General features: G+C 54.2%; 6 protein-coding genes across 6 annotated transcripts; 3 read left to right on the forward strand and 3 right to left on the reverse strand.

The window, feature by feature from the left end:
• Nucleotides 1-574: 574 nt before the first annotated feature.
• GCG54_00014872 (uncharacterized protein) lies at nt 575-1,339 on the forward strand (the record flags this gene model as incomplete). Its single annotated transcript, XM_045414693.1, has 1 exon — nt 575-1,339. One exon carries the CDS (start codon nt 575-577, stop codon nt 1,337-1,339), a length of 765 nt encoding a protein of 254 aa, XP_045260815.1.
• Nucleotides 1,340-1,868: 529 nt separating this feature from the next.
• Nucleotides 1,869-6,833, forward strand: GCG54_00014873 (Mannosyl-oligosaccharide alpha-1 2-mannosidase 1B; the record flags this gene model as incomplete). Its single annotated transcript, XM_045414694.1, has 4 exons — nt 1,869-3,105; nt 5,169-5,343; nt 5,397-6,208; nt 6,259-6,833. 4 exons carry the CDS (start codon nt 1,869-1,871, stop codon nt 6,831-6,833), a joined length of 2,799 nt encoding a protein of 932 aa, XP_045260816.1.
• Nucleotides 6,834-6,994: 161 nt separating this feature from the next.
• GCG54_00014874 (uncharacterized protein) lies at nt 6,995-7,231 on the reverse strand (the record flags this gene model as incomplete). Its single annotated transcript, XM_045414695.1, has 1 exon — nt 6,995-7,231. The coding sequence occupies one exon, from the start codon at nt 7,229-7,231 to the stop codon at nt 6,995-6,997; it is 237 nt and encodes a 78-aa protein (XP_045260817.1).
• Nucleotides 7,232-9,513: 2,282 nt separating this feature from the next.
• Nucleotides 9,514-10,558, forward strand: GCG54_00014875 (Protein CCC1; the record flags this gene model as incomplete). The annotated part of the gene is made up of 2 exons (XM_045414696.1): nt 9,514-9,926; nt 10,012-10,558. The coding sequence occupies 2 exons, from the start codon at nt 9,514-9,516 to the stop codon at nt 10,556-10,558; spliced, it is 960 nt and encodes a 319-aa protein (XP_045260818.1).
• Nucleotides 10,559-11,302: 744 nt separating this feature from the next.
• On the reverse strand, nt 11,303-12,639 carry GCG54_00014876 (N-acyl-phosphatidylethanolamine-hydrolyzing phospholipase D; the record flags this gene model as incomplete). Its single annotated transcript, XM_045414697.1, has 2 exons — nt 11,303-12,293; nt 12,359-12,639. The coding sequence occupies 2 exons, from the start codon at nt 12,637-12,639 to the stop codon at nt 11,303-11,305; spliced, it is 1,272 nt and encodes a 423-aa protein (XP_045260819.1).
• A 952-nt stretch (nt 12,640-13,591) lies between these two features.
• GCG54_00014877 (putative kinetochore protein NDC80) lies at nt 13,592-15,968 on the reverse strand (the record flags this gene model as incomplete). The annotated part of the gene is made up of 4 exons (XM_045414698.1): nt 13,592-13,796; nt 13,852-13,982; nt 14,039-15,841; nt 15,924-15,968. 4 exons carry the CDS (start codon nt 15,966-15,968, stop codon nt 13,592-13,594), a joined length of 2,184 nt encoding a protein of 727 aa, XP_045260820.1.
• Nucleotides 15,969-16,288: the final 320 nt, after the last annotated feature.

Raw genomic sequence — 16,288 nt, forward strand, 5'->3', positions numbered from 1 at the left:
CGGCCAACACTTTCCCACGCTCTCAACATCTTCAACTATTAACAGTCCAGTCGCCCACATCCCACACTCATCCAGCCCAGGGCGGTGACATATCCCGTTCTGTCATTTGCATTCCAGCTGCTACACATCATACAGAATGAACCACTCACGAGAGCCGTCACTGGTCTCACCAGTCTCGGATTCGATCAAATCGTCAGAGCCACCACGCCTACGGAACAGGTTACGAAAGAAGTTCCCGTCCCTACGTCGGCCCGCGCCTGTCGACTCATCTGCGTCAAATAAACTTACCACCGCCGTCGGACTAGTTGCCCAACAAGCCGGAACCGTCGGCCAACCTTCCTTGCGGTTATCTCCAGATCTTAGCGACTCCAAATGGCACGAATACCTACGCACGAGCAGCACACAAAAACGTCCGCCCCATCGCCCCAAAGTCTCATTCGACACTTCTGTTTCAGCAACAGTTCCAGAACTTATCCCAGAATTATCTCATCTCACCATCAACAATTCAAAACCAAGGCCTTCGCTCGACAGCTCGCTCGCGTCGCCAACTTCTTCCATCAGCACAAGATCCAGTATGAGACGTCGCGCAAAAACACCCGTCTACACCATCGGCCAGCTTGAGAGCACCCGTGGTGCCAAAGATGCGGTCGTAATCGACAGGTCTAGCGTTGATCTGATTGCCAAGCAATATCAGGCCCTTATTGAGTCGCAGGATTCGAACTCCATCTGCGCCGATGCGCGATCCGATCCGCCGCCCTCGCGACATTCCTCGTACACCAGTTCTTCGTTGGCGCAGTCAACATGCAGCGCTGGAGAGGTCTCGGAGGACTTGAGACCAGACGTATACCAGTCGCCGGCCCGTACACACCGACGGCATGTCTCGGCACACTCTCCGACGTCAGACGACGGGACCTTGGTCGCCTTTGACGAAGAAGCCATATACTTCAAGCCCATGTCTTTCTTTCCCGAACCGTCATCGCCATCCTTACCACCAACTCCACCACCAAGAAGCCGAGCCCGCGTCCAGCGCAGCTCGGAATTCCCTGCGCCAGACCATAACCTTAGCCTGCAAATCTGTACGGACCTTCTGGCGCGAGAGCTCTCGACGGCCATGGTAGAACGGCCGCGGGGAAATGGAGAGGATATTTCATCTCTTCAGATATGGGTCATGATTGAGGCGTATGAAAGGTTAAGAGACCAGGTCAAGGATCAAGAAGGTGCACAACACTTGGAGCCCATGTTCGATACATGGCTGGCGGCTCTGTACGCTTTACACGACAAGCTCACAAACGACGCGAATTCCTTCCAGAGTCACTATGAAACGACAGGCGCGGACTAGCATATTGCTATGCACAGGTGATTAACGCGGAGATGAATATATACTTGATTTTGTCGGTTTCTTGGGCGAGGCGAGAAAGATAGAACACCAACAAATAAGTATATACCATAGAGCCAGAGTTCTTCAAGCCATGAATTTTTTTTTGATGATGACCTCATTGCAATGGCTGCCCCCGCTGTCAATGTACACCCAAGTGAGCAGGTGAGGTACCTATCAAGGTAGGTAGGTGCCTTGGGGTGCTAGCCCCGGGCCCCCTCCCACGGTGCCGACCTAGGACGTGCGAACATCAGCTACCTCCACTCACCTTACCTAGTGTTACCTAGGCCCATTTCCCCTACTGTGTGCCACCTAGCGGGGCGGAGACGCATGCCGTCTACTTCTGCCATCAGCCGTGACGTGACTATTCTTGACCTTTTTTCTTGACCTTTTTTCTACCAGCTACCTTCCTAGATAACTGCCCCGCCCCGCCGACAGTTTTCTATCCGCCACTTCAATTGCGGCAGCTCATCCAGACGAAACTTTGGGGGACATGGACGACGATTTCGGCGCCGACGAGGACTTTCTGGCCGCCCTCGCTTCCTCAGCTTCGGGACCTTCACGATCACACCCAGGTCCTCCGTCTCAACCTGCTCCTACTCGCTCTCGCGTACAGCAGCATATTCCCCAGAAGATCCAGCAGCCGACACCGCAACTTCTAGACAGGGCGCCGCCGACCAATCCGTCCAACAATAACAACAATGGCAAGGTTGTTCAACCAACGCCGCAAGCCTTGCCCCAGCGAGGGTCGGGCTCTGCCATTATGGTATCCCCTCGCCAGAGAGGAAACCCAGTGCTCGCCTCCCTGAAGTCCATGCCATGGGAATATAGTGACATTGCAGCTGACTACGCTTTGGGTTTGACAACATGCGCTTTGTTCTTGAGGTTAGTCCAATACGCATTCCACGTCGTGCTTGCTGCCATCTTTCTGATCACAAACAGCCTGAAATATCATCGCCTCCACCCCGAGTACATTTACACCAGAATAAGGAATCTCCAAGGAAAATACAACCTGCGTATCTTGCTGACAATGGTCGACATACCCAATCATGAAGAAGTTTTGCGCGAGCTCTCCAAAACGTCACTCGTGAACAACGTCACCATCATCCTATGTTGGTCAGCAGCAGAAGCTGCACGCTATCTTGAACTTTACAAGTCCTACGAACACGCCAATTTCAACGCCATTCGCGGCCAGCAAGCCTCAAGCTATGCCGAAAAGCTAGTCGAATTCGTCACCGTCCCACGAAGTGTAAACAAGTCCGACGCCGTTGCACTAGTCAGCAACTTTGGCAGCCTGAAAAATGCCATCAATGCCGATCCGGAGCAGGTCGGCATCATTGCTGGATGGGGAGCTATCAAAGTAAACAAATGGATCAAGGCAGTAGAGGAACCTTTCCGAGCCCAGAAAGCCGCCAAACGCCAGCTGGGAAGGGTCGAAAGCACCGAAAACGGGAGGCCAGCTCAAGTGTCAAGACTCGACCAAGCCGTTCCTCTCGCCAGAGTCCCGCTGCGGGAAATGGAGTCAACAAGAGACTCCTCCCTCGGCTCACCAGCGACAGATAAATCGACAAGCGCCCAGGAGAAACGGCCTGCACAGCGCCAAAGGAACATTCCGGGCCCGGATGAAGATGATGAAGAGGCAATGATTGCAGCTGCCATTGAGGAGTCCAAGCAGACAGCGCAGACGCACACAGAAGCACAGACCCGGGCGAAACATTCTAGCAGTCATAGTAACAAAAAAGATGCACTTCCTGACGGAGTAGCGGCTGCGCTCGCCAAGCTGAGAAAGCAGGGCTGAACCATCGAATTCAAAGCCTCAAGGACGGCCCGTACAAGTTGCCGATATTCAAGGCAAAGCTTAATCGACTGACACAAGCATGGTTCGAACCTGGAGGGAAACCCACCCATCGCATTTTGTTAGCGTTGCAAGAGGATATCCTCATGTGCATTAAACCAGGAAATATCCTGACTCGCGGCGGCGTCTCTGCAATGCAAGCCAACCGATGAGCGGGAGAGGCGAAGAATAACGTTCACGACGACAAGATGACCCTGAACCCGTCGTCAAGCCAATCAGGGCCAGGCTGCCAACGAAATCGACTTGCCGTTTGCTCATTAGACGGAGGGGCCAGTCAGCAGACGAGCTGCATTTACGGACGGGACATGTTGATGCCACTTGGGACCACCCCACGCCATTCACAACGTTTCACGGAGCAGGTGGGGGAAGTCTGGTGTTCCATTCTGTTCGCCCAATGCGGGGAGCCAGGAGGCTTCCGCAGGCACCGAACTCAACCAAGTTGGAGATGATGATCATCACAGATGCGCTTATGTCTCTTCCAATGGCACCTTCTGACCAAGTCAAGTGGTTGACATGGGACGGACTGTTGTTTTCGTGACCGCGACGCCGCGCCCGCTTACTGGTGATTTCGGAGGCTATTGCAATATTGGTCTGGCGAACAACTAGTGCCGTCGCTCCTCCTTTACCGTACATGAAAAGAGTTGCGCAGCATGCGTCAAAGCCAAGAAACAATCAGCTGGCAGTATGTTCATTAGAAGGTTAGCAGCCAAGGGCTCTGGCCGCCTGGCGTTAGACGGCAATGTTGCGCCGGGTGCAACGGCAATAGGCGCATGTGGGTGGCTGCAGTCCCGTCTCTTCGCCGTTATTACCAAGAAGGTGGCCAGAGTCAATTGCAACTCCAGGGCCTTGGGAGTTGTACTGGACCCCGCTGGGGCGATGGCGACTGGACGATGCAGATGGCGAGGCCCCCAGGAGGTAGGAGGCTCGGAGGCTCGGGCATTAGGCTGGGCCTGCCTTCACCTGCATTTCTTTTGCGATCTTGTCCTCTATGCAACGCGACTCTGTATTTAGCTTTGGGTTGCACTGGCAAGGGGGTTTTCTCAACTACTGCTCCGCACGTGCCTGATTCAGCAAAACAAGTCCGTGCCTGATGACTTTCTCACTTCAGGGCGAGCGACCAACTCGGCAAGATCTGCTCTGCGCGTGTTGCTGCCAGTCATGTACGCCAACCGACGGACTTGGTTCGCGTGATGGCGAAGTACCCTCTAATCGCTTTGCAGCCCTACCAAAGTGCAACCCTGGCGTGGATGACGCGAATGTATCGTGTTCATCTGGAGCTCTGCGTGCAACCTCGCCCTGTTGAGGGGTGGGTAGCATCGAGAAGAACGGCTGATGCGCGACACAGAGAAACTGGAGGGACGCACCACCATGCAGGCTAGCAATTCCCGACTGATTAGCTAGGGATTGGAACTTTGGCAATCAAAAACCACAACGTGCAGGAAGAAGAAGCAGGAGAAGCAGGGGCGCAGCGGAACGTCCAGACCTTGAGACAAGGGTAGGCACAATTACAATGTCCGGGTACTCTGGACGAGAAACAGAGTTTATCCAGTCTCCTTGAGGTGTACCAGAATCAACCGATTTCTTGAGAGTTGCAGTTGCATGATCCCAACCTGCCCCGGCCACTCACTCGAAATTTTATTAACTTTCCGTGCTCCTGCTCATGAATCCTTCGGCGCTGCTTCCCTTTTTCCGCCTGCATCTTATATCTTGACTCCCTCTTTCCCCGGTCCTGAACCACTGCGCATCCTACCTCCTCACTTTCGTCCGTTGCCTACCTCACCTTGGCTTGGACGTCCCTTTGGACTTTGCGTACGGGGCTACTACTGCGATTGTTCCCAGGCATCATCTACACTCGCCGTCAGAGGCTTCCCCCCTTGGATACAATGCGTCTTTCTCGCTCCGGAAGCATATTGGCCTTCGCCGGGCTTCTTGCCCAAGCCTCGGCCAGTCCACAAGGCTCAGTGCAACCTGCTGCGACTCCCAAGTATACGAACCAGCCAGACAGAGCCAACGCTGTGAAAGAAGCTTTCCAACGTTCGTGGGATGGCTATCGCAAGTTTGCGTTCCCGAATGACACTCTGAAGCCGGTCTCCAACACATTTGAAAATGACCGGTAAGTCTCGCGCTCAGTCCTGCGCAAGACTGTTGCTGATACGTCTGCTGTAGAAACGGATGGGGTGCCAGTGCGGTTGATGCTTTGAGTACGGCCATCATCATGGAGAACAAAGATATCGTTGGGCAAATTCTGGATTTCGTGCCGACAATCAACTTTGATGTGACATCCACCGAAGTATCGGTTTTCGAAACAACCATCCGATATCTGGGTGGTCTGCTGTCAGGTAAATCCGAGCTCTACAATCACCACTCGAGTGGTCCTCAGCTAACTGAAAGTCCAGGGCACGACATGCTGAAGGGCGTTCTGAAGGACGTTGCTTCCAACTCAGCAGGTGTGGATGCGCTGCTCACCCAGGCGAAGAAACTTGCGGACAACCTCAAGGTGGCATTTGATACCCCCTCTGGGGTTCCGGACAACATCCTTGTCTACGATCCGAAGCCTCGCAAGAACGGTTCTAGCACCAACGGCATTGCGACCATCGGTACACTCGTCCTAGAGTGGACTCGGCTCAGCGATCTCACAGGTGACACACAATACGCCAACTTGTCTCAGCGCGGCGAGGACTATCTGCTGAAGCCCAATGAAGAGGTGTTTCCTGGCCTGCTAGGCACGGATGTCTTCATCTCCAATGGAACATTCGCTGACCGTAGTGGAGGGTGGAATGGTGGTACCGACAGCTTCTACGAGTATCTCATCAAGATGTGGGTGTATGACCAAAAGCGCTTCTCGCTCTACAAGGACCGCTGGATTGCCGCCGCCGACTCTTCAATCAAGTTTTTAGCTTCAAACCCGTCAACGCGTCCTGACTTGACGTTCTTGGCTGCCTACACCAACGCCCAGCTGAGATTTGTTTCGACACACTGTGAGTTTCTCGACCCGATCGATGGCAACTATTGCTGATCTTTCCGATAGTGGCTTGCTTTGATGGAGGAAACTTCATTTTGGGAGGTCTCGTTCTCAAAGAACAGAAGTACGTCGATTTCGGTATCAAGCTAACGGAGGCTTGCCGTGAGACGTACAAGCAGACGGCCACCCGCATCGGACCTGAAGTCTTCCGTTGGTTTGAGGACAAGCCCGGCATCAATACCACCTTGAACCCGCAACCACCCGCCAACGACACGGATTTTTACAACCGAGCCGGATTTTGGATCAGAAGTGATGGTGGTTCGTATGTGCTTCGACCAGAAGTCATTGAGAGCTACTACTACGCCTACCGTGCTACTGGAGATTCCAAATATCAGGATTGGGCCTGGGACGCTTTCCTTGCCATCAACAAGACTTGCAGCGCCGGAAGTGGTTTCTCATCCATCACGAATGTGAACGATCCCAGGGGAGGGTCCTTCGATGACTTCCAGGAGAGCTTCTGGTTCGCAGAGGTAATGAAGTACAGCTACTTGATCCAAGCCACGGATGCGAAAGTGCAGGTAGATGTGGCGGACAACAAGTTCGTGTTCAACACGGAGGCCCACCCATTCTCTGTGGCTTAGCATGCGTGCGGGTGTTGACAGAAAGAAGCGGCAGGCCAGTAAACAGATAGACATCATGAACAGGGGTGTAATATGACTAGTCGACATGAATACCCAACAGCAATACAGGTACAGGATTTCCTTGAAGCCATCTCTAGCCTAAGCTACCGGCGACACATACTTCATGAGCCACCATCTCTCTTGGCATATTCCTCCTCCATAGCCTCTTCATAAACTCGATCGGCTTCGAGCTCAGCTTCCGTCTTGGGACGTATGGTGCCGGCCCCGGTGTTTGCGCCTGCCCCGGTGGCCGTCTGCGACGCCTCTTGACTTCGGGCTGCAGCCGGCTGGCTTGACTGCTGCTGAGAAGAAGACTCTTCAGGGACGCTGGGAACGCCAAGCTTGAGGGGAAGACCCATGATGATGTTGAAGACGCGTTGCGACAAAGAGCGTGAGTTTGCGGACGGCGGTGATTGCTGCAAAAGGCAAAAGACGTCATGTGTGTATTCGGTGGGATTTCCGGATGTTTTATAATGAGAAGGGCAGGACGAGGATCATTATTACGGAATAGCAGGTGGCGAACGGTTCACCCGACTGAGATGACACCCTAGCTCGCGTCCAACCAGAGTCGGAGCCGAAGTTTCGCGCCGACCCGCCTGGGCCCAGGCAGGACTTAAATGGGTTTGTGTAAGACGTAGCTATGGTTCAACATGGTCATTTTCATCCCCGTGGGCCAGGACCGTTCATCAGGTTTTTACTCTGGGGGATCCAAGTTTGGAGCGCAGGCCGATTCAGACAAAACACAGGAAGCGTCCCGCGAAATGCTAAAGCGTGCTATTGAAACTTTGTCCACAGGGACATGGCCGGTAGCAACTGAATGTTGCGACGTCAAAGCGCAGCAGCAGCAGCAGCAGCAGCAGCAATCAAGCACATGGCAATGCCGACTCGCTCTAATTTGCACATTAACTGCGAGACTCGTGTAGGTGAAGTGGTCTGTTCTGCGCGGCTGTATTTTCTGTCTCTACTCAATAATGAAAACAACTCCATGATTCGATTGTGAACGGCAGTGGGTAGAGGTAATGAGGACGACGACGGCGAAAATGACAGCAACGAAACCGATATCGCCGATGAATATAACAGAGGGTAAACAAGCCCACAGGAAAACAGTCGCCATGGCAAAAGGAAAATAGGCAGTCTCCCCAAGAAGAAATGCAGACGAATTCCGCGTCTGGGTCTAGTTTTGATTGTTCCAGGTGCGTAGGATGTCCATCGGGAAAAATGCACCTCCATCAGATATCAGATGTCAGGTGACGATGGTGAAGAAGGCAAAGGAATTTTATTGCATCATGGGCAGTCTTTCTTCTGGAGCAACGTCATTCCAGGGTGACGAAGCCCTTCTAAAGCCTGGACTCCAGGTAACAAGATGGCGTTCGATCTGGGCGGAGGTTTGCGTCGGAGAAGACGGAGACGGTCTTAACGGCCGACAGCCTGCAGGGTCTGTATGTATGTGCAAGGCCGTTTTTGTGTTTGCCTTCGGTCGTGAGCCAGTCAAGCATGTCCGCACTTCTATTCACCGCGCCGAGCCCCGAGCGGAGCTGCGTGGGAGTCGGACATCGAGACGGCAGCCCTGCTCAGCGGTCGCTAAATTTTTCTGCTTGTTTCCTCCTCCGACATCCATTGAAATCTTTGCACTCTGGAGCTTTTCAGGCCTGCTGGTCTCTCGGCACCAATACCGAACGGGGGCTACCATAAAAAAGTACACGCCGGGACGCCGTCCGTGGCCTCCCGGAGGGTCGGAGGGTCGGAGGGTTGGGCAGGCCAATCAGTGGGAGGCAACATGCTTCTACAGACGCCAAAAGGGGTAACTTGACAGAACCTTCGTGCGAGCCCTGCGCAAGCGCAGCGCAGACCCCCGAGTCTGCTCCCGAGAAAGCAGCCTGTGGTGACGGAGGACAGGGGTGGGAGGAAGCTGGGGGGCGCTCCCGAGCCAATCGTCGTTCTTAGGATTCTGATTGGAGAACCAGCCAAGCCAATCAGGGGATGTTTAATGCTGCTTACTCGTCTGAAGGGTAACCCGGTGTCCACCAAGCCCTGCAGATGGGGGACGACCAGGCCCAGGTCCCAGGTCCTCGATGGGTCCGAGGGTCTCATTGAGAGGCCTGTCGACGAACAAGAGACCAAAGAATCGTCTGTGAGTGAAAGGGCCAAGCTCGTCTTCTGCTAGCTTGCCAGGGGGCTAGGAAGTTACCAGTTCGTTGCCCGGGTTCTTCTGGTTTTTCTTTATATCCCACCCAGGTAGCGAAGCTTAAGGAAAGCACATAGCATGGGAATGTGACTTTTATTATTAAAGACACCTGAAGCCTGTCTCGTCTCAAATCATTGGCACTTGCCTAGATCACCACTCGCGACCACACACCCCAGGCAAGATCTAAGCAAGGCATAGAAAAGAAAACAAACAAGTCAGCCTTTCCGCCTGTCTTATTACCCCAGATTTTCTCCTCGACGCCGCCAGCATTTGGTGTTACCCCAGGCGGACAATAAATTCAAAGAGTCCATCATCTTGCTTCCTTGACGGAAGAGACAGGCCTCGATCCCTGAGGATCTGACGGAGAGTAGAGTTATTGGACTCTCTGGCTTCAAGACCTCCTTCTCTCAGGACGCTCTCGGGAGCAGGCCAAAGATAGCCGATCGAAGCTTCATCATGGGTCTCGTCACTCTGAAAAACCTCCTGTTCGGGCGCACACAGGCTCCCGCCCGCAAACCGGTGAACGAGCGCGCAGAGAGCACATGCTCAGACGATACTATCACCGAGGGGGATCTTGAGAGACAGCCCCTGCTGGGTGCCAGGACAGCATCGACGGCGACGATGGCGACAATCACATCTACGACCTCCACAGCCTCCGAGAGCGACTCTCGCCGCTTCCGCATCGATGCCCGTGTCATCTCCGATGCTACTATTGGTCTGTCTGACGGCTTGACGGTGCCATTCGCTCTTACAGCTGGTCTGTCTGCGCTAGGCCAGACCAAGGTTGTCATCTTCGGAGGTATGGCCGAGCTGATTGCCGGGGCCATCTCCATGGGTTTAGGTGGTTATCTCGGAGCCAAAAGCGAAGCGTGAGTCCCTGCTCTCCCCCGGTCTGTTGTCTAAGGACGATGTCCATTCCTCTTCCTACATGATGCTGACGTTGTCTTTCCACAGCGCTTCCTACAAGGAAACCCTCAACGAGTGTACTCGCCTGACACAAGATGATCCGAACCTCGCCCGCGCTCAGGTCCGGGAAGTTCTCGAACCCTACGACCTCCCTAAACACACTCTTGAGGAGGTGACGGACCATCTCTCGACTTCGCCCCGTCTCATCGACTTCCTCATGCAGTTCCATCATTGCGAACAAGAACCCGCCTCGAACCGTGCCTTCGTCTCGGCGTTGACCATTGCTGCCGGCTACCTTCTGGGCGGTCTTGTTCCCCTGTTCCCCTATTTCTTCGTTCCCTCCGAGGACGTCTATCTCGCCCTCTACGTATCCGTCGCCGTTATGGCTGTCGCTCTCTTCGCCTTTGGTTACGTCAAAACTTGCATCGTCTCCGGCTGGCAAGGCTTCCGCGCTGTGCGGCAGGCCGTCGTCGGTGGCCTGGAGATGGTTGTTGTGGGCGGTGCCGCGGCGGGTGCAGCAATGGGGCTCGTCAAGGCGTTTGATCAACTCGCACAGTCGGATGATGTGTCGGCGCTGGCGAGTAGAATGTTTTGATTGCCCGTTCCTTTTCTGTTCATCTCTTGATCTTCTCTAAACCCCCTTTGGCCGACCACGTGTGAAGTCTGTGTGGGGTCAATCATGTGTAATGTGAACTTTGGATGGGATAGTCAGGACAAGGCCCTGTTTCAATCAGGTTGAAAATTCTCCTATGTTGATTCGCATTATTCGGCGTTGCGCGGAGCCCTGGTCCGGGTTAGACGACACCTCAGCATTGGTGGCAGCGGTGGGAAAAGGCGTTGGGGTCGAAGACTCCCGTAAAGCTATATCAAGTTGCCGAACAATCAGGCCATGCAGAATAGTACTCTATTTTCGAGACGAGATGCCTGTCTTCCGTCTGAATCAATGTGTGAGAGCGCCAAGCGCATACAAAACGCTCGTCCGGAAGTCGTTACTAAACCTCGTGGTATTGGAGCAAGAAACTGACTCGACCAGTATGACGATGACAACTACATAAAAGTCGCACACAACAAGCCAGGCCTACGCGGCGCGAAGCCCTGCGCCCACAATGGAGAGAAATGCATGGGATGTATGGGTGCTGACAGGTGCAGTGCAACGAAAATCATGTCTACTACTAGCCAAGTGCTTATTCGCACCCGTTGTCACGCTATCTATGGTATTCTTCCTTATAAAGCAACCACGAGCCCAGTCCTCCTGACAGGACTTGAGGATCAAACGCCAACTCGCAATGCAAGGAAAGCATTAATCAGGTATACACTGCGACTCTCATCTCCGACTTAGTTAGAAATCTTTGCTTTCTCCAATGTCGCAAACGTCAAAAACACCATTCTCGGGAAGGCCCTTGCGCTTCATAGCCAGCTGAAGAAGCTTGGGCGGCTCCAAGACTTCCTCCATGGTCAGGGCCCAGGTTCCCCAATGGATGCCCATGGCGCGCTGGCACTTTGTATCTTGGAAAATCTCGACCGAGTCAAAAGGATTGGCATGCATCGGCGAGAAAGCGACCCGAGGATAGTATGCGCCAATGGGGATCAGACCAAGATCGAAAGGGCCTCTGAACTCGCCAATCTGTTTGAATTGCGGGCAAACAGGCAGAGAGGCGAATTCCGGGCCGTAGTCGTCGACACTCGGGGGAACGTACGGCACGGCGCGGTACCCAGTATCACCTCCGAACCAGACGGACTTGGCGCCTGATTTGACACCCCACGAAGCCCACAAGGTCTCGTCCTTGTCGAACGGTGTGCGGGCGGATGTGTGCTGGCAAGGGAGGCACGATACTTGGGCGGTGATAGTCTCGGGCTCGTCAGCCGTACCTTTCTCGACGGTCAATGTGATTTCCGCATCCTCCCACCAATCCAACTCCGTCACATTCTTCAGGCCGGCCTTCTTGAACCACGACTCCAAACCCATGCCAACAAAGAAGTGGGCTTTCGGGTTGTGCTTCTGGATCGTGAGAACGGACTCGTGGGAGAGGTGGTCGTAGTGACTGTGGCTGATGAGAACTGCGTCGACGAAGGGAATATCAGCGAGGTCGCAGGGCTTCGGAGTATATCGCTTGGGACCTAAGAAGGTGAAGGGCGAGCAGCGGTCCTCGAAGACAGGGTCGAACAGCACACGCAGCCCGGAGGGAAACTCGACGTAGTAGCAGGCGTGGCCGAGCCATGTCGCGCGGAGCTTAGCGGAGGCTGTGCGGCTAGGCAGGAAGTCTGGCTTGATGACGGAAACATTCGGAGGCGTCGTGTCAGGAGACGGCAGCTTGCCTGTCCAGCTCGGCCTAGACCACGGTGTTGTTAGCCAGTGTTGCTGAGGGACGGCGGCTGGGAACGTGGCAGGGCGTACCAAACGACATGCTTAATGAGCTCCCAAGGACCGACGCCGTCACCATAAGAGGGATGTATATTCTTGAAACCGACGGTAGCGCCGTTCTTCCTCACATGGTGCGGCTTGGAAGAAGCATCGTCGGGTGAGGGGCCCAGGTCGGGGATCTTGGCTACAGCAGTCGTGTATGAAGCCATTGAGATGGCAAGGATGGAGGTCGGAGTGGTTGACGCTTTTCTAGCACCGGGGCGGACTGTTGGTTGCTGAAAGAACGTGCGCAGGAACTGCCGTAACCTGGACATGGCTTTTATGAGGCATTGGGGAAAGATTCCTAGGGAGCAAGGAGATATATAGAGCAGCTGTGGGTGTTCTCGCAGAAAACATCACGTCTCCAAAAGCAAGTAGTTCTATTGGTGGCTGGGCGGGCCGGGCAGAGCAATGTGCCAACGGGCACCCTAGCAGCGTTAGTTCCGTTCACATACTAACCAACCTTCAGCCGGGTTTACGGCGACTAGTATCCAGCTATGTTCCGACAAATTGCGACGAACCACGCAGGCTGCGCAGGCCGCGTCTATTGTGGCATTGGAATGCACCCGTGTCGCATGATGGCGGTGCCCTGCTACATTGCCCGGCCTACTTGCCTGCCCATCCCGGGTTACCTAGTCTGCGCGTCACCATGTAAAATCTGTACGTTTGCACCCGTCACCTTTTGTTTTGGTGGAGTTATCGGACATAAAATGCGGTAGAGGAAAGCCATAGCTCCGGCGCTGATGGCCTAGGCTCAGCATCGGAGATCCCTATTCTTTCGCCGACTCGCCGACCACCCGACCTATGGCTTACGGGCTGCAGCTTGCCTTACGCGGAGCGGAGTGCTGGAAAAGTCCGGCCTGCCGCTGGATAGGAATCGCTTAGAATGGGATTATTGCTGCTTCACATCAAGTTGGAGGCGCAAGTTGGCGGCGGCCCTTGACATGCGGTAGAATGATTCCCCCGTGGATAGGTCGGGTCGAGTCGGGCGCCCACTGGCGATAACACCGCGCGAAACTGTGCATAGTTAGAACAACCAGTACAAAATCATATTCATCTGGGACTGCGCTAGTCTTCCCAAACCGTCATTATCCGTCATCATGGTATCTGAGAAACAACACCCAAGCAGAACAGGAACGAAACGCGCACCCGAACGCTCAGCAAACTGACAAGGGACTGTCCTCCTCCAGGACGTCCACTCAGTCGCCCAAGAACTTGTAAAGCACCTCACATATCCATGCTCCGGGTATCATCCCTAGTCCCACTGCCGCTGCCCAATTCATCCTCCAATTCGTTGGTGACAAAATCTTCGTACTCTTCCAAGTTCTTCTGCACATGTATCTTAAACTTGATCACGTCGTTGAGCATCCGGTCAATCTCCGTGTGGAGCTCCTCTCTCAAGGAGTTGGCACGAAGCACAAGCTGCTCATACCTGCAATACCTTATCAGTTGTGTCCACAATGATCTCTTCGATTACCGGCACTTACTCGATGCTGGTGTTCATCTCTCGCTGTTCCATGAGCTGCACTGATTCAGATAACGAAGCCCGCATCTTTGCGAGCTCCTTTTCCATCTTCTCGATTTGGGCATCGGAAGCCATCTTTTGCGCCGTTGTGACCTGTTACGCAACGTCAGCCGCCATATCTGTGCCCTCTTCGTGATACATTAACCTACCTCCTTGGTCTTCTCATACTCTTCCTCGGCAGCACGAACTCGATGTTCGAGCGCTTCGACCTCGTTTCGTTTGTCCTCGATGGCCTCCTTGATGCCGTCAAGCAGGTCATGATCCTTCATCATCATGTCCATCGCAATGCTTCTCCGCTCAGAGATCTCTTTCCTCAGCGCGAGGAAGCTGTTCTTCACCTGTCCTCGCAGGTCAAGGTTGAGAATGTGCGCAGGCTGATACCCAGTCACGGGGTCGGCGAGCAACCTGTCCGAAGACGAAGCTCCGCTGGAGCCCTTGAGTTGGGACGAGCTAAAGTCTGGCCCGTCGTTGACTGTGACTTGCAGTTCGTAGTCCTTGCCTTTGGCGTTAACAGCCGTCGCTGGGATGAGGGCAATTTGATACGCGAGAGTGTTGTACTTGTCAACCATTCGCTCCAGCTCGTCCAGCTTCCTGCTTGCATCCATCTCCTTGTCTGCTACCTTCTTCTTAACCTCTTCTAGCCTCTGCACCGCCGACTCGATGCCCTTTTGCAGACGCTCTCGTTCAGCAGTCATGCGGTCGATATCCTGCATGCTGATACCCAGATCGTCCACAGCTTTTTGCAAGCCTCGGCGCTCGCCCTCGACTTCCTTCAGCTCTTGCATGAGCTTGTCCAGCTCCTCCTGCAAGACCTGTATGCGGTTTTCGTACTTGTCTGACCTTTGCATGGCGAGAGCATTGTACTCCTCGAATTTGACCTTGTCTTCTTCCATGATCCTGAAGTGGTTGTCAAGGACTGCAGGATCAGGGGTTGATTTCTCGAGGTCCTCTATTTCCCGTAGTAGTCGGCTGTTCTCTGCCTCAAGCATCTCAAGCTCGGAAGTGTACTTGGAATTGGACTGCTCGAAGGCCTGGGCCATCCGCTCCACATGTGGCGCCAGCACTCGATTGGCGTCCTCGTCGTCCGCATCCTCGTCCATGGAAAGCCAATCCCTGTACGCTTTGCTGAGGAAGTCAAAGATAATATGATCTCCAGTGACGTCGATACCGCTCTCGAGGCAGGCGTCGTCGTACCGATTGCAGGCGTAGCCATCAAGCATTTGCGCCAGTTGCATCATCCAATGCAAAAGACCCAGGAAGGTGCTCCAATTCTGGCCACCGACGGCCGCAATTTGGCTCTTTGTGATGCTTCGCTCGTAGGGATACCGCAGTTGTTTCAGGATCGGCGGTACCTCTTGATCGATGTTCTTTTGAAACTTGTGGCTAGGGTCGATACGGCGGTACAGCCACTGGAACATGAAGTTGAAATCCTTCTGTGTTGGAGACTTGATAATGTTCTGGGATAGCACGTGCTTCATCTGCATCTCGAAATTATTCTGGGCAAGGTAGTCCAGAAGCTCCTGGCCGATCCTTGCCTGGTACGACCTGTCTTTTAGAGGGCGGGGGTCTCGCGGTACGCCGGCGGGCTGGGGTGCTTGTTGGAAAAACGACTGATGGCTCATGGGGCCGTTTGTTGAAGGTCTCGCGCGGTATACGCTGCTCCTCCTGTCTGCGTCCGTGGAGGCGCGTCCCGGGGCTGGCGTCGGCGCAAAAGACTTGTCGCGGATCGACGTTCGCTTGACAGAAGAAAGGCCCATTTCTGCCAAGTTGGTTCCAGAAGAGGAGCGCTGGAACATTGGTTGGCTCGGTCGTGATAGGGCCAAAGACTGTCTGGAGCCCGACACGGAGCGAGCATGGCTATTCGAGAAGGGCGCACCTGCGCCTGAATTCGATCGCTTCATTGCGGATGCGGGTTGAGGTAAGCCTGAGTTGTAGTTGATGCCTCCTAAGGTCTATGCATCATGTCAGAGGGCAGCTTAGGGACGAGAAGTGTCGCTTCGAGGAGCTTCTCTACAGTGAGTGACTGACACATACCTCTCTTGGTCTGCGCACACTCCACAGTCCGGTGTCTTGCGACATGGTGGGATGGCGCGGAACGGGTGTGATCAAGGAGTCGAATGGCGGCCAACCGACCTGCGACACGACTTGCGATGCTCCAAGCGTTGCGCCGAAGTCGTCGAGCAGAGAATACGTTTGCGCGACAGCTTTGCGTTCGCGGCGCGTGGTTTCGAGGTGTGAGGGTGGGAAGGGAAAGCCGTTGCAGAAGTCGTCGGTCGGTGTTGTTGCCCTGGGGGAAGTAAACAAAATGCTCTGTTCGATTCTGATTGGCTGCAAGAGGCACCTCTCAAACAATGAGGCAGACGCCAGGACCACCACTTTTTTTTCCTTGTTAAGTGATG

Source organism: Colletotrichum gloeosporioides (assembly GCF_011800055.1).
Source record: "Colletotrichum gloeosporioides strain Lc1 chromosome Unknown consensus_66, whole genome shotgun sequence".
Taxonomy (NCBI): domain Eukaryota; kingdom Fungi; phylum Ascomycota; class Sordariomycetes; order Glomerellales; family Glomerellaceae; genus Colletotrichum; species Colletotrichum gloeosporioides.